Genomic DNA, 26406 nt, shown 5'->3' on the forward strand with positions numbered 1-26406 from the left:
TAGCTTTATATGCAAGTTTAGATTGACCTGGTGTTTTAAGGTTGCCTTTGTTCGCTTGTATGTCATTAGATTAACCGTATGTTAGTTTAGACTAGGCGACTTGTTGATCGTATTTGTGCGCGTTGGCTTTTCCATGATCAGACGGCTTGAACAAATTTATTTAGGTTATGTTTTGATTTAGCCATGTGTAATTTGGATCTATACGTTAATGTAGTATTAATATTTTGTATACCTTAAGATAATATGGCTGAAAGGAATAAAATAAGTTGAGAAAGAAGTCCTTTGTTAAGAATCTTTATTATCCTGCTAAAAGAAAGAGCTTATTTGTTTGTGGGTTTCAGTCGCCTTGCGGGCAGTTCGAAAAAAAAAATGAGAAGAAAGAACCCGTAGGCTTTGCTAGTGATATATACTACGTTTAATTTGGTAAATGTGTAAAAAGGTTTAATCTGTATAAAAGAATAAAATTTACATTTTCTAAGCCTGTGTGTGTTTATGGTCTTGTCTGTTCTTGCATAAAAATGAGGTATCGAGCCACTGTCATTTTACTTTGCTTGGCTCTATGGTTTACTGTCCCTTAAGGAGAATCTGTCTGCCCTCCCCTTTTTTCTTTCGGCTATACTGTAAAGTGATGAGCATGTCGTGAAAGACTTGGTATAATAAAATGCTACTGGTTTGCGACAAATAAGGGTGGGATGCTCATCCACGAATTGAATGTTGGCATAATTAGGTATACAAGGACAAAATAGATATCAAATACGGTTCATGGCCAGTTGATATGCGCTTAGTATCCATGCTTTATGCTTATTTTCACCTTCTGCCTATGTCTTGTATAGTAATGTGTATGTTGAAATATCCTCATGATATGTTAGCTCCCGTGTGGTAATATATGGTTCATGAGTATTTTGTAATCCGCGGACCCTTCTTACTGCCATTGCTGTGCAAATTTTGTGTCTTGAGCGCATTTCGTGGTCAATTTTGTGAAGTTCAGTGTTGCTGCTAACAGCTGCTGTCGCCTAAGCATGTTTGTGGTTAAGGTTGTGCACTGCCCTTGTTGGGCAGATGCTGTTTGCCGTGGCATATTGTGTAGTGCTGTTTGCCGTGGCACATTGTGTAGTTCTTCTTGCGTTGTTCACTGCTACTTCTATGCCGATTCCCTTGCCTTAGTACATGTTGCAATTAGTTAGTTTTTGTAGAGTACATTGCCATTGCTAGGAAGATCTGTTTGCTTTATGATGTCATGTAATTTCTCTTGCGATGTCCACTGCCATTATTGTGCAAATTGCATGCCTTAACATGTTGTAAGTACTTTAATGCTGTTGAAACAGTAGAATTGTATACCTCAGTATACTTAAATATATACAGAATATACACAATCCACTGATCTGTTTTGAGTGTATATTTTACGTGTTCGACCTTGTTTATTCGATCATGCTCTAATCTTTTTCCTTTCAATTTTGCATGACTACCGCATACGAGTCCGAGAGACTCGTTCTTCTTCCATATCCGGTGTTGGGCTAAAAGCCCAACGAAATCTTCTCCGTGTCCAGCCCATCCACAGCAGAGCACAAAATTTCTGCTGGGCCGAGGCCCAACAACAGCAAAGCAGATCGTTAGCAACCTTAAAATGGGCAGAGCTCATTTAATTCCATTTCAGCCTCTATTTTGTTTTATGCATTTAACTAGTATTGTTTGACTAACCCATCACTTTGTTTTTTTGCTTTCTCAACTTAGATGAATTCTAGTAAATTAGTGGGTTAGTTTAGTATAATGGGTAGTTGATTAAAAGGGGAAACTAGTAGTTAACGACTTCATTTATTTTATTTACGTTATCTATAATATCTATCCTAAATTATTTACGTTATCTTTAATATTTATCTTAAAATTATTTACATCATTCATAATATTTACTATTATTAGAATCATAAATTTCTGATAATGAGAACATGTGCCTTGAACTAGAGAATTACTTTCCGTTTCTTTATCTCCTTAGAGATTTAACGTACCATGGACATGAAATATATAAATTTAGGTATCGTAAGTTGACTTAATTACACATCATCCTAATTAAGCATAGTTAACAAAAGATAATAAAAGGGATAAAGAAAACTCATTAGCTATTTTGTAGTTCATTTATACTTCTAAAACGCAAAGTCAACTAATATCTCATCGTTTTAGTTTGTTTCAAATATTTATTAAAACACTGCACAAATTTGCATTTTCTTTCTACTTATATGCAAATTATCATATTTTGTAAATCCTATTTTTGAATAGCATTATTCCACTTCCATTTAAAGTATTAACAACATTTATAAACTTTATTTCAAATAGCATTCTAAAATCTCCTTTTATGCAAATTATTAGTCTCATTATTATTTGAAGTGTTTTATAAGTCTTGTTATAAATAGCATATAAAATCTTCTTTTATACAAATTATTATATTCTTCTACAAGTCTTATTTTTGAATGGCATTACTATTCTCATTCAAGGTTTTAACAGCATTTATAAGTCTCATTTTTTTTTAAATAAAAAGGCATTTCTTCTATGCAAATTACTATATTTTTTTCTACAAGTTAGTTTAACTGGCATTATTACATTTCCTTTAAAACCTTAGTAATATGTACAAGCTGTTTTCTTAAAATTTGAGCATTATATTTAACCTCAATTAATTAACCTAAGTTTGGCCGGTAAACCGTAGTTAACGGATCCTAGAGGATGCCTAACCCCTTCCCTTTAGGATAACTAGAATCCTTACCTAGAATTGAAATTAAGCAGACCATTAACAGAGGTTTAGTTTAGGCTTTACCTTAGTTAATAAATTAGGTGTCCTAATTCACCGTTAAACTAATTAGGTGGCGACTCCTTAAAAATAAGCAAATAGGAATCTCCAATATGTTGTACTCCTAATTTGGACCCGATTTAAATGGGGTATAACAATAGTTCAAAAGAAACGTTGAAATCTCCACACATATATGTATTCCTTAGTAGTTTTTTTTTTTCATTTTTTCCATTCAATTGATTTGAATATTGGTGCTTAGGTTTCATTCTTTTTTCTGAATTTCATTTTCTTATGCTTATGGGCACGAAATCTTAGAAGATGAAAGTGAATGAGAAATGATTGAATGTATTTTGAAGGATGGTAGAGATAAGAAGATCAATGGAAGATTTAAGGAGAATGAAGAAAGATATGTATTTAATATTGTTGTAGTATTACAGCTTATTGGAAAATAGATTTAATTTTCATTGTTACATGTTCGTCTCAATTGGAAGTGTTTATCAAACAAAAGTGTACATAAATTTTTTTGTGCTTATTTCTCTTTTGTTGCTAGCTTTTTGTGTAGTTCTCTCCTTTCTGTTAATCTAAGGCTTATGCTTATTACCGCTTAGTTCAATTTTCATGCATAGTAGGATTGTATTATGCATTTTCTTTATTGAAAAAATTATTTAAGCTAAATGTAGGGATTAATTTCAATTCGCGCGGGTCAATTTGTTAGTGATGAATATAGAGACAACAAATGACAAAATTCAATACAGTCAATTCTTGCATTTGGATAGCATTTTTTTTTTTTTACCACATTAAAGAGTTCATTAGTCCTGTTTTATAGTAATGTATTAGTCTGCATTATGATAAATGATCACTTACGAGTCAAATTCAATAGAACTTGATCAATCCTATTTTCTATCCGGAAGTCATTCGATGTGAATGTTACATGAAACATAAGTCAGATGACGGAATGGGAGATGTAGAAGATCTGAATGATTCGGCATATTTGGATTCATATATATATCCACCTTCCTATATGTTTTTTCAAAACTGTCCAAGTAATGTGAGCAGTACAAAGTTCATGATGCAGAATTCTGTTTGGTTCATCGATCATTGTCATTGTGACTGCAAAGGAGCCTCAGGGCAGTTTCATAGGCAGTGAATATAGCCCCATTCACTAGAAATGCTCTGCCAACTGTAATTCCCACACCTCGCCAGAGCACACCGTGTCCCTCTTCTCTCACACTTCGCCTGAAACAATCAACAATACCGCGATATTTTGCAGATTTAGACTGTGATTGAGCTTGGAGTCTTGTCTTAACAACATCTAAGGGATAACAGCTTATCCAGCTAACAGCTCCTGCAAGACCACCCGCTGCGAGCATTGTTTGGAAGCTCTCTTGACCGTTCTTGCGACAACCAGGGTGAAGTTTCTCCTTAGTGTATTCGTATACCCAGAAATATAGACCGTGAGAGTGTGCATCTCTGAGAACAGTAACGGTCAGTCCACGAAAGATTCCTATCCAACCTTCCTGTCTGAATATTCTTCTTGTGACATCAATTGGACCATTGAGACTAGTTGTTTGATTGCTGCATTGCTTGGTTTTGCTTTGCAATTGAAGTTGGATTTTCACTAATTCTACAGGGCTGATAATTAGGCTCTGAATTGCTCCTGCTGCAGTGCCACCCAAAGCTACTCCTTTATATGAGGGTGGGTCGCTTGCTGGGTTATTTTTGTCAAATGTTCGCGATAGCATTGCATAGATCTGAAATACCATGGCATTCTACAAGAGGGAGAAGAGCAATATATTCATGCTGTAAGAACGAAAATTGAAACTCGATTGATTCAGATTTTGCCAGATTTGAAATCAAATTTATTCTTGCATAAGGAGAGACATCGGAGAGCTCATGCTTCGAGTAGAAAATGTTGAGAGATTTGTCAGCAAAAACTTAAAGACTTGTTCTTGACTCTATGGCTGTAAAGAAAATCAGTATTAAAATGTGGACATATCAAAATCTAGAGTCTAGACGCATATGTTCTATTATGGTCATTATATTTCCTTCAATGTTTTCCCTCTAGACGGCCATTCTGATGGTTTGCCTTGTTAAACACTCTCTGTGAATCTCCAAACAAGTGGATATATATCTAGTAACTTAGCATAAGTTTCGTGCATGCCAAATTTGTTTGTCATCTGCGATAATGCACAGAGCATACACTTTTTTATCTCCTACATTATTCAATTATTTGTGGCCCATGTTTCGGACCAATGACTAAAGGGCTGCTGATGGACGAAGTGAGGATGCAGGTCAATATAATAAAAATGACATTTGTATTGGCAACCAAAATCACTTCAAAGGTTCAAAGCATACTGAATTACTTATCATCTTGATAGTATTTTACCCTTCTCTTCCTTCTAAATTAGTAATACTCGTGGAAATTAACATAACAGCAAGGGTAACTAACGATTGCCACTACCAAGGAAGTATACGTATTAGCACGGTGACGACTGGAGATTTGCAGAATAAATTATGGCAATACTCAAATTTATGTATCAAGAAATCCCTTTACTAGGATAAGCAAAATTCATATGGGGCTCTTCTCGTGTCTCTCTTTTTTTGTTAGGTGACAATTAGCTGGATTGATGATTTCAACCTCATAAATCATCACTTTTGACATGATAAATGAAAATCATGTCCATATTCTAAAGGGGTAATCCGGTGCACTAAGCTTCTGCTATGCACGAGCTTTGGGAAAGGGCCGGATCACAAGAGTCTATTGTACACAAATTTACCTTGCATTTCTGCAAAGGCTGTTTTCACGGCTCGAACCCGTGACTTCCTGATCACATGACAGCAATTTTACCAGAGCATAAACTGACCTGAAAGGTGACGGAGGCTAGAGGTGCAGCCATGCCCCTGTAGAGAGACAAGAGACCTTCCGTGGCGACTACATGCCGGAAAACGTTGAAAGCAGAGCCACTCTTAGAATTTTGCTGGCGAACTCTAATGCTGTCGAGTGGATAACCAGAAACAAGACCAGCTATTCCTCCAAATCCACCAGCCACAAATTCCTTACCCCAACTACTCGCAAGAAATTCTAGCCAAGAATCCATTCCCCCTTCATTCCCCAATCAATAAAACATTTTTTCCTGCTTTAATTCTCCACGTCATTACCTATTCCTATTTTATATCTATTCAAGATGTGTTTTTTGCCAACTTTTGCCATAAAAAATGACCTGCTTAAATATCTGTGATATAAAAAATGACCAGCTCCAGCATTGCACCTTTTGTTTGGTAGTTAAAGAAAGGAGGAAGTATGCACGGCCTTGAATCTTGAAAATGTGCGATACTGCAAACTAATTTTTCTTTCTTTTATTGCCCATAGAAGCCAAGAATGCTATTTATTGGGAGCGAACTAATGTAAGAAACGTCCAACCAAACCGTCCAACTACCTCTTTCCTGGGAGCCACCCATATGCCATGTGGACCAATCAAAAGTTAGCAGTTACCAACAGTATGCTGGGCTGTCTCGGGTCATGTATCAGCCCAACTTTTTGAGGAGAAATTTTCACACTGTTTAGCAAATGACCTTTTTTTAAACAACTTCTGGACCTTTTGGATTACGTCTAAAAATATCTTTTGAGCGAACTTAAAATAATATGAGAAAGTGTATTGACACAAATTGCAGCGTTGAAGTTCCAGATCAAGAGGAGACAGAAGAATACGTCTATCTACAGGAAAATATAAATCATATTTATGACATTAGGTATGATAACTAAACTATGATTTCTGAATTCTATTACATCTGATATTTGAATCTTCATTTGCTCCAAAATAGATGATATAAAATGAATTAAGTTGCCGAAGGCGTAAAACTTGTTTAGACACAATATAATCTTTAAAGACGCTAACAAGCTTGCTTACTTTCTTTTGTCAAAAAACTCATACTTAATATAGACACTTGGCTGCAATTAAAATTTAGGCAGCACCTAATAATTAGTAATCCTCTGGAAGGAGGATAATGAGGAGGAAGATATGTAAGAGGTAAAGGAGGAATATCTTGAAAAAGTAAATTCAGATGAAGGAGACAAGCAATAGTATTTATTTTGTTTCATTAAGGAGATTACATATTACCTTTTGACAATTGACAATTTGAGGTGTACAAGTTCGTATTACATGAGATCTACACAACAACACAGGTCATCGAGCTACCATATCCGAAATTGTTAGCCCATTTGCGGAACAATTTCCAAGTTCTTCATGAATTTCAGTCTCTGCTGCCATGGCCGTGTCAATGAAGAATGCTGGTTGCTTAGGAATGGGTAGTTGCAAGCTATCATTAGTGAGCATCGTAACCACATTTGACATTGATGGCCTGTCATTAGGATTGGCTTGAACACAGAGTAATCCTACATGAATGCATCTCATTACCTCGTTCGTTGGTGTTGATTCATTTGACAACACTGGATCCGTTAGTTCTTCAAGGACTCTGCCTGCTTTCCACAATTCCCATGCCTGAGACAAATTTTAACTTATCAATCAAGTAAGAAATTTCCATGTTCAACTCAGCGATCATGCCAGGGCGGATCCAAAAGAATGTAAAGTTGACAGGTTGAACATTTAAAGTTTTTAGCACTGGACTCATTGCACTTTAGAATTATGGGTTCAGAATTTTAAAATTCGAGTAATTTTCGTATTTGGGCTTAGTTGAACCCATTGAATAAACGCTACATTTGCCTCTTGATCATGCTATATTGATTTTTAATGAGAGGAGCTTACATAGCCGATGAGGTTCAGTGGTCGTTCTAGGTGATAGCAACTGTTGTTTCTCATGCCACTCAAAATCTCGAGTACTAGAACTCCAAAACTGAAAATGTCTGTCTTCGTCGACACAATGCCATTCATGGCATATTCCGGAGACATGTAGCCACTGAAAAGGAAGCTACACAATGAATCACCATTGTTAGATATTAAGGACTCACTAGGTACCAACAATCCGCTCCGTGTTAGCTTCAAATTCTTGCCTCCCAAATATCCTGGCCAAACCAAAATCTGAGATTTTGGGGTTCATATTGTCATCTAGTAAGATATTGCTGGCTTTTAGATCTCTGTGAATCACCCTCAGCCTTGAATACTTGTGGAGATAAAGTAGTCCTTGAGCAACTCCTTCAATAATGTTCAAACGGGTATTCCATTTTAGTGAACCTATTCTGCTAAACTCTGTTCAATGACAAATGGGAAGGGGGTATTAGCTATCAAACAAAATTAATTAAGCGAATTAGGCATGAAAAGAAATCCATACCGAATAGGAAGAAGTCTAGGCTTTTGTTCATCATGTATTCATAAACTAATATCTTCTCTTCCTCTTCAATGCAACATCCTAAAAGCCTAACAAGATTAGTGTGCTGGAGTTTAGCAATCAGCATAATTTCATTTTGGAACTCAACCAATCCTTGCCCTGAACTTCTTGAAAGTCTCTTTATGGCTATCTCTTGCCCGTCAAGCAACATCCCCTGAAATTTTGGCTACTTAGCATACCTAAAAATCAGCTTTAGCTAAAAAACTTTTAAACTTTTACCTTATAAACGGGTCCATAGCCTCCCTGTCCTAACTTATTGGCAGACGAGAAATTGTTTGTGGCATGTCAATAGTTTCAAGGCTGAAAATTTGTATATCATGCCTGAACTTCTTGCTTAGTCTAGCAGTCTTCTTTTTATTATACTGGCGAGAAATGGCCTTAGGACCTCCTTGCTCATATAACACTTTCTCCATTTCTCTGACTTTGCCTAGTTGGCAAATGCAAAATTGAAGATCAGAGACAATAAGTATATCATTGTGGACTAGTGCTAGGGTGAATGCATTGCTCACCTCTTGCTCTGAGTTTTCTTTGTATCAGACAGAATAAGGAGCAAACAAATGCAAATGCCATTAGGGACACAGGTATCATCAGCCATATCCACCATCTTCGCTTCCCATCTGTCAAAACCTCCCCATCTGTCAAAACCTGTTAAGTCAATGCTTCTGACAAAAATTGCCCATAATTTTTGAGAATACACCAGGATGCTATCATTAAGTATCGGTACTCTAGAAATCCAAAAAAAAATAATAGCCTCCAAATCAAGATTCTGTATGGTATGGTTATTCATTTGCACGAGCGCATTTTTGAAATGAAGATGACACTCTCTGAAATTAAATTCTGCCGCATCATGATCCGAGAAAATTGCTTGGTTCTAGTACTAGTAAATTTTGGAATGATGAGCAAATGAGACTAAAGAAGATAGGTGATATTAGTGTTGCGCCCTCTCAAAACAATATATCTTGAGCTGGATAAAGTAATCATAAAATAAGTTGCAACATGTCTTTTGATGCAAGGATAAGAAACCGCAAGTTTTTCTAAGTCTACAACTGTATTGAATAATTTTGGTCTTAATAATTACCTTTACTCGTAAGAATGAAAACACCTATGCCTAGACTGCTGTCTGCTGGCACAAAACTCGTGCTGTTCCCCCAAATTTGACAGCCAGTCCCATCTCCACTATCGGCTGAGGCATAGGCAACACACGAGCAATTATTCTCACACTTGGCCTTGCAATCTGAGAGGCTCAAGTTATAGTTCCCATAATTCAAGCTGTTTCCATAGTCGTAAACTTGTATACGCTCAAACCAATATTTTTTAGCGGCCCTGCACTGGGGCAAGACCTGTTTCACGTAGCCATGTGAAGGAAAGAAAAACATACAGGCTGCAGCTCTTTAATCTACACTTGAATGATTACAGCTGCATATTTCTAATCCACACTGGAATAATTGGAGTTCAAAGTGGACTGACCAAGACAGGGACAAGCATGTTTGTTGACTTTGATTTTTCTTGTTGACCTGGTTTTTCTATATGCTTAAAATTTCAAACATGCTACCTTTTCTAGTGGAAAATTAGTACTCTGATTAATTACGAAGACTCTTCAAACGCAGTTGACTGGGTCATTGTGCTGTTCACTACCCTTGGATTTTTCCAAAGATACAGCATTTTTATGACTTTAAATTTTACACACTACAGTATACAAATACCATACACTATCATGTCATTTAAAAAGTAATTGCAAGTGAAACTAATAACCTGAAAAAATAAGGCAAGTAATTACCTACATCAAGTTAAATTACACTGTAAACATTTCTCGCTATAATTTAAATCATATTTGTCACGACCCAGCCCCGTGGGCCGCGACAGGTGCCCTACTTGGGCACCCAAACGGACATACAAACTAAATCATCATTTTTAAACAGAGTTGAGAACGAATATTATCTTGCGCGATTGCGCGTACAAAACATTATATCAGAATCAGAAGAGGCAGCGGAATATACATCGCCGAACATATGCACATATATCAAAAAGTCGGCAAGGCTATCAAATATGTCAAAAGCCGACAAGGCTGTCAAATGGCACAACGGCCCAAAACGCATATACAAATGCACGCCGACAAGGCTGCCACAAACATATACAAAATGCACGCCGACGAGGCTGCCATAACGAATAGAGTCATGCAAACACATCCGTACATAAGTAGGCACACACACCCACAAATACGTCTACAGACCTCTAAACAGACAAACCGAATCATATGGCGGGACAAGGCCCCGCCGTGCCCCTGAACAAATACATATATACACAGCGAACGAATATATACCAAAATGTGTGCTCTGAAATGAGAAGAGCACTCCAAACAGCAGAAGAGGGTGTCCTAAATGGGTAGATCACCAAACTGTGCGTCTGTACCTGCGGGCATGAAACGCAGCCCCCGAAGAAAGGGGGTCAGTACGAAATATGTACTGAGTATGCAAAGCAGAATATACAGAAAGCAAATCTGAGACATAAACGAAATGGAAGTACCAAACATAAGTGCAAATCCAACATATCAAAATTTGCTTACTTTCAAAAATATGTAAGTAATGCATAGGGTACAGAAGAATATGGCCGCCCACCCGTCGATGGCGCCATAACACAGCATAACACCAGAAAGTTTCAAATCTCCGTATCCCCGTCACATATCACATCACAACATAACGCCATACACAGCATAACACCAAATATAGGTGGAACCCGACCCTCTTTTGCGAGTAGCTCGGTGAACCATAAGCACAGCATAACTCCGGAGTATATCAAAATGCACACGACAACAGAACCGGCCCGGGACTCGGCGAAAGGAATAACAGAATGCACGAGTAGAGTCGTGAGTAGTCATATGCATAAAATCATTATCATAAATTCAAACATAAGTAAAATGATCATATTTGAAATCGGAATAATAATCATACCAAATTCTTTCAAAGATTCTCTGAATTACATAAAGGAAAGTCGCGGGACCCACGGACGGGTATTTACCCAAGTCGGGCCCGCCTATGGAAAACATACGTATCATACATAATGCAAACTTTTATAAAAATATTGGAGCAATCCGAGCATTTATGTGAAATGTATGGCATTCAGAAATTTCGAAATTCTTTAAAGTGAAACCTTTTTGCGCAAAGTTCGGAAAGCGATTATTTCAAATACATAAAGGTTCATATTTCATCAAATCATACATAAGAGTGCCAAGGAACATATATAGATCATATCATGCTCGGATTTCGGATTTGGAATTTCCTTAAGGCTCTAATCTAACCTATGTAAAACTAAGACATGCCAAAAAGAAGGGAGGTTGCTTTACATACCTCGTACGCACTCCAAGATGGCCAATCTAAAGTAAATTCCAATCTACGCCTCGGGCTCCCCAAGGTCTACAAATATGCCAACGAATATCCAATATTAAACATAGGCACTTAAGCCATTTATTCCAACTAACATTAAATTCTACAGAAAATTCGGCAGCATTTCCCCTGTATATAGGCCATCCCGAGAATTTAACACGCTCAAAATCAACAACAACAACCACAATAACCAACCTAGCAACATCGATAATCAATTCGAAAGGCAAAATAATAATAGTAGCTCTCTTTTACACCATTCGACAACTTTCCAATTATTCAATTCAATGGCTTACTTTCAAGCCACAATATCGTTCGTACATTCGATTATTAACCCAAACTCATACTAACAACATTCGAGAACATTCTAAACAATTCACATAATTTTTCCAACAATCCACAATTTCTCCAAATTTTTGGCCGAAAACAGCCCCTACCCGTGAGCAGCCCACTGGGCACACTTCCAACTTTCAATTCATGTTTTGTATCACAATTCACAATATAACGATACCATTTTCATAAAATATACAAATTACATCAACGCACAATAACCCTCAAATCAGCCCGTACAATCTCAACATCAATCTTAAGTCATTAAATGCTCAATTCCAAACTAGAATTCGTAACGACGACACGAAAGCGCTTAAGCGATAATAATGCGATATTCGGCATAATCTATGACTCACATTCGTTCACACTACACATATTCATATGTTAATGGTTCTCATATATAAGGATTGCATTAAATGCACAAAGTTCTCCAAATCAGTCCGCAACGCTTACTATATCAATTCGGGACATTTAACTCTCATTTCCAACATACAAATCATCACAACAACCATTACGACGCTAAGCGATATTAATTCATTCTTTGCTACCATTTGGAGGCTATATACACGGCTACACTACACATATACATGTATCGATGATTTTTATTCTCTTCTCCACTCTACGACAATCAATATGCTACAAGCAATTAATTCATCAACCCAATACCACACCACACACATATACTTCACACGGTCAACACACCAAACACAAGACCCAACTTCAACATTTCATATTTCATGATTTTTATCCATTTTAGCATACTACAATATGCATACAACATTTATAACTCCAAAAACAAGATTAGAACTCACCTTTATTCTCCAATCCACCAATAAGCTAGGGTTTGCAAATGGGCAAAATGAGTAGTTGAATGACCCAAACAATACTTCCACGCTACTTAGGGACCTCCAAATAGTGGGTTTATACCAAAGAAATAATTTTAGAGAGGCAAAAATGGGACTTGATTTTTCTTGGTTGTGGCCGAGAACCATGGGGGAGTGGAGGCTCTCCAAGTCTTGTTATTTTTCTTTAAGTGTAGAAGTGGGAAATGAGAAAGATGACTTAGTCTTCTTTTTTTTAAGTATCCACAAATATCTCCCTTTGTTTATGGCCCACACATGTGTTGGACCAATTAAAATTGGCCACACAATGTGTGGGACCATTTCAGGTCCACACGGCCACCATGGCTTTTGGTGCAAGATTTTTAAATTCCAATTTTATGAATTGTGGTCCCAATTTTTCCTAAGTGTCCAATGCCCTCAATTTCATATTCAACTTATGTGTCAAAATAAAATCAAATGGTCAAAAGTCCCGACTTCAAATCCCGGAATAGTCTTGGCCCTTAATTGTCATAGTTAATCCGGGTTGTCCCAATGTATAAAAATACGGGACGTAACAATATTTTTATATGGATTTAGTCTCTGAAGTTTTTCTTATGTTTATTTGAAAGAGAGGACTTGGGGCTCTTTATCAGGTCAAAACTATCAGCTTGGGTTCTTCTCCTCTCGTTAAAGAATGAGTCTTTCAACTCAGTCTTAGCCCAATTTTACAATCACTCAAATCTCTTACTTTGTAGCTTGTTATCTATTTTTTATCCTTGCAAAATTTACTGAATGATTTTCAATTTTGGATCATTAAAATTTGACATTCAAAATTAAGAATGATGATAGTCTAAAGATTATGTACATCCATCGAGTGTGCCATTCTAGTACAAAACTATTATCTATTAGGACGAAGCAGATCAGTTTAAAAAAATCTTTTATGGATTTATTCTAAACATTGTTCAGGTAAAATATAGCTTAGTTTATATGTTGAAATGGATTTTTTTTTCAGTCAATGTAAATACTTTTGGGATTAACTGCATTCCCACAGCAAATTAGTATTAGTAACACAAAACTAACAATTCTCTAAAAAACATCTCTATAATAATTGTAGGTACTCCGCATGAAATAGAAATTTGGATATAATAATAGTAATAACGAATAATACTGCTCCCTCCACCTCAAAATATTTGTCGTTGTTGCTAAAAATAATTGTCTCAAATTATTTGTCGCTTTAGAAGTTCAAGACACAATTAATTATATCTTTCTCATTTTACTCTTAGTAGAATTTTGTCATTAATGGAGATGACACATAAAATAGAGTGAACATTTAATTGAGAGAGATTTTAACTTACACATAAATAAGGGCAGAGTTACTAAAATAACCTTCCTAATTAATATTTTGTTAAGAGATGTGTAAAATAAAAAATCAATAAATAATTTGAGACGGTGCAGAGTATTTTCTGCCTTTTCACCATTTCAGTGAGAAATGGAAGAGGGAAAGAGCACATGGGCGTAAGCACCTGTTATACTTGTTAACTTTCTTCATTACCCCCAAAAAAAAAACTTTCTTCATCAAAGGCCCAATTTAGCGCTAGCAGCCCAATCCAAACAAGATTTCAAATACCCAGAGAGCCAAGGGAAAACAATCCGCTTTTCTGCATCGTAAAGACGATGTGTCCTGAACTTGAATTGTGAAAAACAAACTTGAGGACACATTTTGCTTTATCAATCCCAAGACATATTTCCTCAAAGCCATTACTATAAGTTCAAACTTCAAGCTTGGTACCAAATGAACAACAACATACCCTGTGTAATCTCATAAGTCGGGTCTAGGGCTTGGTATGAAGTGAACGAGTGATTATTTCTTTAAGTTATGTATTTACGCGATCATTGAATGTTAATCTGTGATCAGGGGCGGAGCCAGTAAGAGTCAAGGGGTCATCTGAACCCCCTTCGGCGAAAAATTACACTGTATATACATATTTTTATTATATATATATATATATATATATGATGTTGAACCCCTTGGCTTCTTCGTTTGTCTACTTCTTTATATTTTTGAACCCCCTTATTTAAAATCCTGGCTCCGCCACTATCTGTGATTGTTGATTAGTTATCATCTTTACCAATTACTAATTAATTAATGGCTATTACCCTTAAGAGATTTACTAGTAAGTATTTATAAAGTGATATAATCGTATAAATATATTTTACACCGTTAATACATAAAACTTAAACACCCTTTTTTTTTTCTTTTCTCCGTAATAACTCAATACATAATAATGAACAAGTTAACTTGTAAAAAATATTCATGCAAAGTTTATTCACAATTGACAATTGGACTTAATTTCACTTGCATTTTTCCTTTTGCTTAGAGGTTTAGAATTTGAAAATTATAGTTTCTGAAGTTTATCATATAAACATAATTAGTGAATTTTTTAATTAATATAAAAGGTTCAGATCAAAATTACTGAGTTCTGTCGAACCCCTACTTCTCATGCTAACTTTGTCCTTGTTTGCTTAGCCTACCGGGAAACTATTCTGACCAGCAAAATGAATTCATGGAAGCCATGATCAAGTTGTTGTGGACATCCACAATCGACAAAAGAGTGACCAAAATCACTTTGAACTGCTTTAAGCGCACATCTTTTAGCTAATTGATGGGACAGCGTTACTACTCATTTGTTATGCAAGTACCATCTTCTTTGTTTGTTTCTTAAAGACCTAATCTTACAGAGAACTCAGGTTAACTACTCTTTGAACCTCATTCAAGGCATGAACAAATTATGCGGCCAAATCCACCAGCATTTGTCATTTCTTTCACCCACAGTCGACCAATTCCTCATATGCATTATTGCCTTTTGACTTCGGTTTCACTAGAAAACCCAAGACGTAGGTGTACTTATAATTTATTTGTCTCCCAAAAAACCCAGATGAAATTGGTTTAAACCTCTCCATTGCCCATTGGCCCACTATAAGATTTGGACTAATAGGAGAAACAACAAGCTATAGTAGTATTCTTTACTTTTAAATATTTGATATTTGAAATTTACTAGCCCGATTAATTCAAATTCATGTTACTAGGTGTACTGACACTCTTTACCATGAAGAGTTCCATTCTCAAGCTCGAACTTGAAACCTTTAATCTCAACCATTTCATTGCACCCCTTTGTGGTAAAATAACCTAAGCATATTGAATCGATATATAACTAACCTAATTTTAGATGTATTTTTGTATTGTAGCGAGTAATATTCAACCTTATTGTATATGTTGTGTATATTTCCCCGCTTATTAGTATTTCAGGGATCTAACAAAACCAACTTCTATTTTCAATTTCCTGAAAGGATATCAACTCTTTGCTTTTCCTCTTTTCTTTTTTTTTTTCTTTGCTTAAAAAAAAAATAAGAAGAAGAAGAAGAAGCAAGCAAGGAGTTTGGAAATTACATATATCCACAAAGAATCTCATGCCTTTTTAATTACTTTTGTTTTTTCTGTCTTTTTCTTTTGTGGAGTCAGATGATATATCCTTTATTTCTTTCGTTCTTTATTCCTTATAATCTCAAAGCACATGTGCTTTGGTTAGGTAGATGTCAATGCATTATTAGCAATCAACTACAAGCAAACGACATTATACTGTATTAAGTATAAATGATTGTGCTAAATAGAGGGAGAAGAGGGCACGTGACAGGGAATGCATGAATGTTGCATTAAGGGGAGGCCAACATCATTCACATGGGTGACGAATAGATCAATGGTGTCTCTTAAGATCTAATTGGAGATTTTAGTTTTTGTCTTTTTTTTCTCCATTTGGAGTTCGATTTTAGTATTAGCCAACTAATCTAAATTCGCATTAATATTTGGGTTAGCCTCTTTTGTTTTAAAAATTGAGGTTAAATAGAATTGAACACTACACCTCTTCTAGCTTAAGGTTCAACTAAATCAATGGGCAAATTAAAAACTCTCCATGTTTACAAAAGTAGTATCTTTTCGATTTATTTTTAACTTGTAATCTCGAATTAAAGTCCTGGGAATATAGAACTACTAATAAGAAATATTTCCCTTCTAGTCGACCTAATGCGACACAAATTTAAATAATCAGGTATTGAGTGGTTAAAATATGCACCAAAACAAGAAAAGAAAAGAGAAAAATAAAAAAATTGATCGTAGCTCCAATTTCATGCATAGTGATGAATAATAGCTAAGTACAACGAACATTCTGCTCACAGTTAATTTCTTAGCAAAAAGATTTAAAACGCGTAAGATAATACGACGATGACTCTCTAACAAAACCTCCTATTCTGACACTTCGATCAAACCAGTGCCTTATTCTCCCTAGCAAAAAAGTAAATTATTTTCTTGGGTGGATTAGTTTGATTATTTAATTAAAACAAATACTATACTATATATTTTAATTTGCTTTAGTGCTTAAAGCTAATGGTTGCCAGTCATAATTCTATCATGGGAAGCTAGAATCCTGACTTTAACACGCACTAGAAAGAGTTGGCGTTGAAGGAATAAATTGGACTTCTCAATTTAGTTACTTTTCCTTTACCTATCTTTTCCCCCTCCCTTTTAAATAGATTTAATGAATCCAGAATTTTAAGTTTATTGATTCCTATAACGATTATAACTTAATATAGGAGTATAATAATATCTGAATGACAGATTGACTTTTGACCTATCTGATCGACAGATTAACTTCTGACCTAAGTATTATAAATACATGATCTAGACAAAAGTTACTAGGATCGCCTAAATCGTAGTCGATCTGCCCCTGAGATTTGGGTAGGACGTGAATTTGTTAAATGGTTATGGTGGAGAACTTAGGTAGATCCCATTTTATGATTAGCATTAACTAAAAAAATACAATATATTTAAAATTGAGTATATATCCTTACGGGATTACAGGACTTTCTACTTGTATATTTTAATTTGCTTTTGGACCAAGTGTTAATGGTTGCCAATACTGATAATTATAATAATTCTTAATAATTCTATCATGCGAAGATAGAATCATCACTTTAGCAACACAAGGAACGGTTGCCTTTAAGGGATAGATTGGACTAATTAAGGAGATTCCCTAATCCATGTTTATAATTCTTGCTGATAGCTGGTTGGCCAAGGAAGCCAAAAATATTTATTTTAGAAAGTAATAGTATTTGGTCAAACTTTTAGGGGGAAAAATAAGTGATTTTTAGTAATAGTAAAAATTATTTTTTAGAAACCGTTTTTTTTTTTTTTTCCTAAAAGCACTTTAAAACCTTGGTCAAACACAAATTATCTAAAATATTATTTAAATTGATTAGCCAAATACAAAACATGATTCTCTAAAAGTATTTTTTTGGAAAATATTTTTGGCAAACTGGCGATAGATCTTCATTACTAATAAGTGAACAAGCAGTGCACATGGATATCTACTAACCACTGACTACTTTTAAAACAAGTGATGCGTGTAGTATAGGGAAGGTTGGACATTGAATAAAGAAAACGGAAAAGAGCCAAAATTACCTCAGAACTTTGAAAAATAGTTCATTCATACTCTTCGATATATTTTAGGATTAATTATACCCTTACCGTTATACTATAGTGTCAATTATACCCTTATGTCTAACAACTGCCACGTGGCATCATCCTAGCCCTTCAAAATTATTTTCCCCTCAAATATTTTTTTACCCACTAAAATAACCCAACCCGACCCGATTTTTTTTTTCCAGCCAAGGGGTAATGGGTTGGGTCCATATCACTTTGGCTGGAAAAAAAAATTCGGGTCGGGTTATTTTAGTGGATAAAAAATTATTTGAGGGGAAAATAATTTTGAAGGGCTGGGATGATGCCACGTGGCAGTTGTCAGACATAAGAGTATAATTGACCCCATAGTATAACGGTAAGGGTATAATTGACCTTAAAATATAACGAAAGATATGAATGAACTATTTCTCAAAGTTCAGAGGTAATTTTGGCCCTTTTCCGTTTTTGTAATTATAATAATGTGAAAAAAGGGTCACACTTCTTGTAAAGTTGAAGGGAATTAAATCCAACACGGGAAACAACTGTATTTAGGTACAGCTCAGTGAATCACATACAGTGACGTACATGATACAGCTGTGTTTTAACAAGCAAATGTTGAGCACTCTTTTATTTGGCTGAATCATAAATACTCAGTGACTAAGTTAAGCAAGGCCGTTTTGGCAGCGGTGTTAGTTGCTTTACATGCAAGGCGATTTGGGGTGGGCCACTTGTACATTGCAGTTGGGAATAACCGAATAATCCGCATATTCTGCATTTATTTTGTTGATGCCTTTTGTTTGTTTACATTTTCTAAGCACCCACACAAACCCAACTGATTACACTTATTTCAATACAATAAGCGAATTCATAAGTTAAATTTGATGGATCTAATTTTTGGATTTTTATTACTAAATCCTTCAAAATTATGTTTATATAACCTACTAATATTAATGATATTTTAATAACTTTTCGTATATGTATTTATGCTCGGGCTTAAAGACAAAAATGATGGATTTAGTTCGACCCATCCGTGTATAGTGATGTCTCAGTGTGTGTGTGTGTGTTTTAAAAGATAGCAGCAACAAGATTGAAAATACAATATGGATGAAAATCTGTCTATTAAATTTCATTACTTATAGGGCTTTAGATAGCCACATCAATAAAGTGGTAAACTCCTCTTATAACTAATGTATTAGATTCTTACTGTAACTAAAAACTGAATATTCTATTATATCAATTATTAAACTCCTCTTACAACTAAATAACTAAATACTTTAGAAAAATTGTAATAGTAGTAACACTCTTAGTACAACTAAAACTAAATATTTTATTAAATCAAATATTAAACTCCTCTTACAATTAAATAACTGAGCATCACCGAACAATCTATTCCCAACTTCTACAATAAACCACGATTGGTTCTGAAATTATGTGATGACATTTCATAATATCATATATACTTTGATTAAAGTCACTTTAAAAAATTTATTGATAAAATTATTGAGAACAAGAAGAGTTAATCCTATTTCACAAAAGAAAAATAACTAGGAGCCCGTTTGGATTGGCTTATAAGTTTTTGAGTGTTTCGTTGACTAGCTTATAAGTCATTTTGTGCTTAAAATAAGCCTAAAAAAATAATTGAACTCTTGATTTAGTTAATCTAAAACAGTTTATAAGCTGAAAACAACTTATAAATTGTTTTTTTTAAACCCATCCAAACAGGCTCTAAATATGACTGCAAGCAGTACTTGCATTTGGTAACTGAGCAATTTTAACTGAGCTGATGAATACTTCTCGAACATTCAAACCAGCTCAACATTAGGTGATTCTGGGAGGACAATATTGCCATTTTAGGTCAGCTTAGGACTTAAGCTAGTAAACAGCGGGACAGCAGGACCACTTTCTTCCACAATTTTGCACCTTAAAACAAGGAACATCTTTATTTTCTCCTAAATAATACTACTCGTAGACAAATTCTTTTACGATTAATAAATTAAAGCCCCTAACCCCCTACATCTCCGAGGCGCCTATGAGCTAGGCTATGACCCTTTCTTTATCTAATCCTCTCTTAGTAGAGTAGGCATCTACTCCCGAAAGGCCAAAACTACCGTCACATGTTTATTTAAGTGGCGAAATCATAAATTTTTCTAAAAGCATTTAAAATTTTAATATTTAACCTGTACAATATATATAAAATTTAATTTTGTGGTAAAATTGTGTTCAACCGACCAATCTTGAACGAGCTGTGGATTCGCCCATGATTCATTTATCCCTCCATATTCTTAAAGAAGGAAATTTAACGTCCTTTTGACTAGCAACTTCACCAACATTAACTTAACTGTTATTGCAAAAAAAACCAAAAAAGTAAATAGCGTTTACACCTAACTGTATAAATTAACTATATTTAATTGATTTAATGAGATGAAAATGCAGAATAGGTAACTATGATTAAGTGTTAGAGGTTTATACTTCTGTCAGTTTTCTATAAACATCCATTGTGAGTAAATTTTTACCATAAAAAAAAAAATACTAGAAATATGTGACAACAAAAATAATAATTAAGGTGAAAATAAAGAGGTGGATCCACTCATCATGTCTCCCCTTTTTTACTCCCATTATTTCATGAAGACCCGCCAACTTCGTATTCTATAAGCGCATGTTATGGCCTCAAACGTTTCTCCACTTCTCATATTACACCTTCTTTTCAGCTCCAAATTACCCGGACAGTAAAAAATTACTGCACTTTTACCGTTAACAGACCCGCTCATTACTGACGGTAAAATTCCAACGTGGCACCAAAACATTCTCACTAGACAACTACTACCCTACTAATAACTCTTTTATTTCTCCTCCATAAATATAGTTCTCTTGTGTGTACATTTACGGTCATTGATCTTGATGGTTTTTGTGCTAACTTTTTCTTAAAGCTGCTAAATTTTTGTTTCTGTTTCAACTCTTTTTCATGTCTATTCAATTAGATTCTGGATAAGCAGGAACTTGTGTTAGACTCGACCTAATCTGTTATTGTCTCCTCCATAAAGGCTTCTTTTCTTTTCTTTACCTTTTCACCTCAAAAAAGTTCGAAATTGATTCCTATCGTGAATTAAGTTGCATTTTTCCATCTTATATAAATTGGTTGATCCCTTTCATTTTGTTACTTCAAGAAAATATTCAAGATGTTAGATGCATGGCTCAAAAGCAAATTCTTCGCCAAAAGGTAATAATAAATACATAATTCTGCAAGGCTCTCTGTTTTTCTTTTTATTTTCTGTAATTTTTTTGCGTGGGGTTTTCATTTTTTTTTTCTGGTACAGTAAGTCCACAATAAGGCACACAAAGACTCGAATCGAGATGGTAAAAAGGAAGAGGAATGCAATGTTAAAGTATTTGAAGAATGATGTAGCTGAGCTGCTTAAAACTGGTTTGGATATTAACGCTTATAGCAGGGTAATTTTTCTTTTCTTTTCTTTAATTTATGGGATTTTTAAATCTTGAAATTCTATCTTGTTTCAACTAGAAAGCATCCCCAAATCTGCCTTTTTTTGTTACTTATTTTTTCTCTGTGGATATGTTATATGCTCATGGATCATAAAATGCTTCAATAAAATTCTCTTTCATGCTCTTTCGACGTAATGGGTTTTGCTGGCTAGTTAAATTTTGATGTCTCATCAAATATTATATGAAGATCTCTGTCCAGAAAATAATGCATTTCTGCATAAACTTGATTTCAAGCGTTAATGCTATGACTTACTTGGCATCTATAAATTGAAATGAGAATCTGCTCTGGGCTTTATATATATGCTAACATAAATTTTGGAAGGAAAATTAGTTGGTGATAATTAGCATGCTAGACTGAACATGTTTGTATAGTATCAGTAGGTGCAGAGCTAAATTTATTTTCTGTAATCGTGAGTCTAGAAATTTAAGTGGCTAGTAATTGTTAATTGTTTCTTCTTCCCAAAGTGTGGATAGCTCAATTTATTCTAATTTGGGATTTGGATTGTTTTCAACAGGCTGAAGGACTTCTGGTTGAGCTCAATCTCTCTAGATGTTATGATCTCTTGGAGCAATATTGTGAGCACATCTCAAATAATCTCTCAGTGATGTACAAACAGAAGTATGTTCTTATCAATTATTATTTTCTTGTTTTTTTCTGTGTTGTGGTCTCAAAACTATAAGATACTTAGGTTTGTATTCCTAGTATTTTGTGAACTGGCTTGTTAAGATTGCTTAATTAGGTTCATTGAGTAGGATTCAGTTGTTTGAACACCTTTATCTATGTTGTTCAGACTCTTCAAAAATGGTGTTTGGTGCGTGTTGGATCTTCCAAAATATAGTGCATTTTTTGGATGATCCGACACGAGTGGAGCAACATTTTTGGAGAGTTTGGAGCAATATAACATTTTATTATTTCATATATGTTATAATTGTGAGATGAGATGAAACATTGCAAATAGTTTCCTTCAACTTTTCTGAGCTGATTTGGGTGATCAAATGAATGTTCCTCAATTTCTGGGTAATTTTTGCTTATAGGGACTGCCCTGAGGAATGCAGAGAAGCTGTGGCATCTTTGATTTTTGCAGCAGCAAGATTCGCGGACGTGCCAGAATTACGCGAACTAAGAAGTGTATTTACTGATAGATATGGAAACTTTGTTGAATGTTATGTCAGTAAAGAGGTAGTCACTCATGTTTTCTCCATCAGATACAAATGAATGCAACTTTAGTTTTTCTATCTCGATATGGAAGATAAACGTGTTCTCTTTCTTGACAGTTTCTCCAGAACTTAAAGTCAGTGCCACCGACAAAGGAGATGAAGCTTCAGTTGATGAAAGATATAGCATCAGAATCTGGTATAGAATGGAATTCAAAGGCTTTGGAGCAGAAGCTATTCAATCCACTAGTGCCAGAACAAGTAAGCCTTACAATAGAACCTCATAATCTCCTCTTTTATTGCATCTAAACCAACTTAAATTGCCGTTTAAATTAAGTTTGATCTGTGAAGAATTGAAAGTAGTTTAATTTTTTACATATTGTTTCCTGTTTAGTAGTTTAATTTTTGACATATTGTTTCCTGTTTATCTGTTTCTATACTGGTCTATACATTTTAAAAATGTTTTTCCATGTCTAATTAGACTTCATCTGCGTCTTGTTCGTTTCTTTTGCAGGAATGGACCAAGAGTCGGAATGATCAGAAGCACAATCTACACAATAAGATGGATGAACCAGCTCAGAAGAAAGAATCTGAGGTTGCAAAGTTGAATAGTGAGAAAGCGAGGCAACTTACAACTAAGGATAAATTGGAGCATAATTCATTTGGCAGAAAGGTAGTGCCGGATGATGAACATAGCTCGCCAAGGAGGAGGAGGGAGAGAAGTTACAGAAGGGAAAGAGATATCCTTAGCAGAAAATCAGACGACTCGCCTCCAGTCAAAGATATTGAAGTGGATAGAACAGTCATTGAAAGGCCACAAACTAAACCAGAGATTGAGATTGTTCCTGACGAAGAATCTGATGAGAAGAAGCCATTCAATTATAGGTCAATTCTCCCCCCTTATATCAGATCAAGAGTGAGCTTAACAAAAAACACTTCAGATGCCTCTCCCACTAGTTCCACCGCTAACGCGGCCAATGATGAAGAAAATTTCAAGGATAATATATCTGAAAAAGCCAAGGACAAGCCAAGATCAGCTAGGACTAGCCACACAAAAGTCACAGTTGTCGATGATAAGGAACAAAAGGATGAAGAGGAAAAACTGATGGATAGGCAATTGATGCACCTCAGCAGGAAAAAGTTCCAAAGATCAGTTAACAAACCTAAAGAAACTGCAGTTGACAGTACTAGTGAAGTGTCAAGGCGGAGAAGTATGGGCAACAGGGCGACATCCCTTCCAGTAGAACTGGAACAAACTAGTCCAAGGGAACTAAGTAAAGGGCACCATCGAGCAAATTCATTTCAACCTGATATGTTGGGTTCAAATAGGCATGTCCATCCTAAGCTACCAGACTACGATGACTTTGTGGCTCGACTGGCGTCTCTTAGAGAGCAATCAAGAGAATAGATATTTAGTTAGATGAACTCATATTCCTTCATACTACGTTTCACATTCTTCATTTATATGTTAGGATTGTTGTCTGTAAGCAGTATAAAATAGCTTATCTCATGCTATTGTAAATAAACTAGCTAAATAAAGTTTACGTGTGTACTGTCCTTTTATAGAATTCTAGAGTATTTACGTCCTGTTGGTGATAATACAATGAAATTACAATTACAATTGAAAAATAAAATGAAGAAATAAAAATATCTTCGGCTGAGGCGCGGATATCTCGCTCTCTTTAAGGAGATTCAAGCCCACTGCAGCAAATCTACCGGTCCAGCAGTAATCTTTCTGACTTGTCCCCTCCAGGATACAACAGCCCGATCACGTCGTATAACTCAACAAACTCTGGGCAAGATGTTGAGTCCAAAGCTCCACAAAAAAGAAGAACACCTTCCTTCAACTAATAAACTCTCTATTTTACTTTCCTCACTTTTTAAGAACTCTCCAAAGTATATATTTTCCTCTACCCTCTACAAGTTAAGGATGACTAACTATTTATAGCTAGAAAAATCATCATTGAATTAATTTGATATGAATAGGGTAGTAAAGTAGGTAGAAAAATGGAAGAATTATTATTTAGAGGTTACATAAGTTACAAGAAGAATGTGGGTAAGTTAATGTGATAATGGAGAAATGAGTTACAAATAAACTTATGGCCTCATTTTTCCACCATAACGTGAGGGTAAGAAACAGACCACTCATTGCTTCTTAATGGCCACAAACAAAAAAGGATTAGAATGTGAATGCAGCAACAGAACGTACCATTCAATGCCTCTTAATGCTACCAACGTGAATGACATGGTCAAAGGAAGAAAATGAGACACTTTAACATGTCAATTAAATAATATTAAAATGCTCAAAAGACCTATCAATCCCCCACTCAATTTAATATTATACAAGAGAGTTTACCAGTTGAAGGTAGATTATTATGCGTAATGAAGGTGTGCTCTGCATTGAACCTCCACTTAGTAAAACAATAATCTTTACTCCAGAGCCGTAGTGGTCTCAGACTTGAACTATGACTGCTTAAGGGAAATAAATAATTATTGCTCACACATAATAATCAAGGTGTTGACATGAGCTTTCACAGCTAGCACATTACGGCCTTGTGCTATTCCGATTTCATGAGTGCTTTTGAGAACGAGCCCAATTCTCATAGGAAGCGGCCTACTTCCACACTCACATAGGTGAAATCTGTCAAGGATGCTTCTGTAATTTCACACCCCACTCATACGAGCTACAGAATTTCATTAAGAGTTTATATACTCAACTTCCACACACTGTTACAGAATAATGCACTTACACCATAGGGAGGGAATAAATAAAATAGTGCATTTTTCTCAACAAGTCATCATATGATTCGTTTTTCCCATTGAACCTGGTTATAGGATCTCTAGTCCCCAGGTTGGGTTTCCTCATATACGACTCATGAATTTATGGGCTTCAATCCCATCCCCCTCGATGTGCTCCAGACCTTTTCTCTTACCAAGGCCTTGGTTAGTGGATCTGCAAGATTATCACAAGATTTGACATAATCAACATTAATGGTACCACTTGTCAAATATGATCTCACAGTACTGTGTTTTCTCCTTATAGGTCTGGATTTACTGTTATAATAACGGTTTTGAACTCTACCAATCGCAGCAGTGCTATCACAATGAATTAAAATAGGAAGAATTGGTTTTTCAAAACAATGAATTTGAAACAATAAATCTCTTAACCAATTCGCTTCTTCACTAGCTGAAGCTAAAACAATTAGTTCAGCCTCCATGGTAGAGTTAGCAATAATAGTTTGCTTTTTTGATTTCCAACAAATAGCAACACCTGCCAACGTAAAAATATAACCAGTGGTAGAACAGGAATCACCAGATAAAGTGTTCCAATTTGCATCAGAAAAGCCTTCAAGCACAGCAGGATATTTTTTATAAAACAAGCCATAGGTTTTTGTACCAACTAAATATTTCATAACTCTCGTTATAGCATGCCACCGTTCACTACCTGACTTGCTTGTAAACCTGCTAAGTACTCCAACTGCATACGCAATATCATGCCTAGTGCAACCATTCACATATCTCAAACTTTCAATTAAGCTAGCATATTCCTTTTGATTTATCACATCATTTTCACTTTGAACAGGAAACAAGTGA

General features: G+C 35.3%; 2 protein-coding genes and 1 pseudogene across 2 annotated transcripts; 1 reads left to right on the forward strand and 2 right to left on the reverse strand.

The window, feature by feature from the left end:
• Positions 1-2857: 2857 nt before the first annotated feature.
• LOC132634350 (mitochondrial arginine transporter BAC2) lies at positions 2858-6120 on the reverse strand. The gene is made up of 2 exons (XM_060350612.1): positions 5641-6120; positions 2858-4545 (listed from the first exon to the last, which is right to left on the reverse strand). The coding sequence occupies exons 1-2, from the start codon at positions 5872-5874 to the stop codon at positions 3865-3867; spliced, it is 915 nt and encodes a 304-aa protein (XP_060206595.1). The 5' UTR covers positions 5875-6120; the 3' UTR covers positions 2858-3864.
• Positions 6121-6846: 726 nt separating this feature from the next.
• LOC132633333 (G-type lectin S-receptor-like serine/threonine-protein kinase CES101) lies at positions 6847-9618 on the reverse strand (annotated as a pseudogene).
• An 11265-nt stretch (positions 9619-20883) lies between these two features.
• Positions 20884-24473, forward strand: LOC132633334 (uncharacterized). The gene is made up of 6 exons (XM_060349671.1): positions 20884-21376; positions 21474-21606; positions 22173-22276; positions 22693-22837; positions 22933-23073; positions 23327-24473. The coding sequence occupies exons 1-6, from the start codon at positions 21336-21338 to the stop codon at positions 24218-24220; spliced, it is 1458 nt and encodes a 485-aa protein (XP_060205654.1). The 5' UTR covers positions 20884-21335; the 3' UTR covers positions 24221-24473.
• The last annotated feature ends 1933 nt before the right edge of the window (positions 24474-26406 follow it).

The sequence above is a fragment of the Lycium barbarum genome, chromosome 3 (genome assembly GCF_019175385.1).
Source record: "Lycium barbarum isolate Lr01 chromosome 3, ASM1917538v2, whole genome shotgun sequence".
NCBI lineage: Eukaryota > Viridiplantae > Streptophyta > Magnoliopsida > Solanales > Solanaceae > Lycium > Lycium barbarum.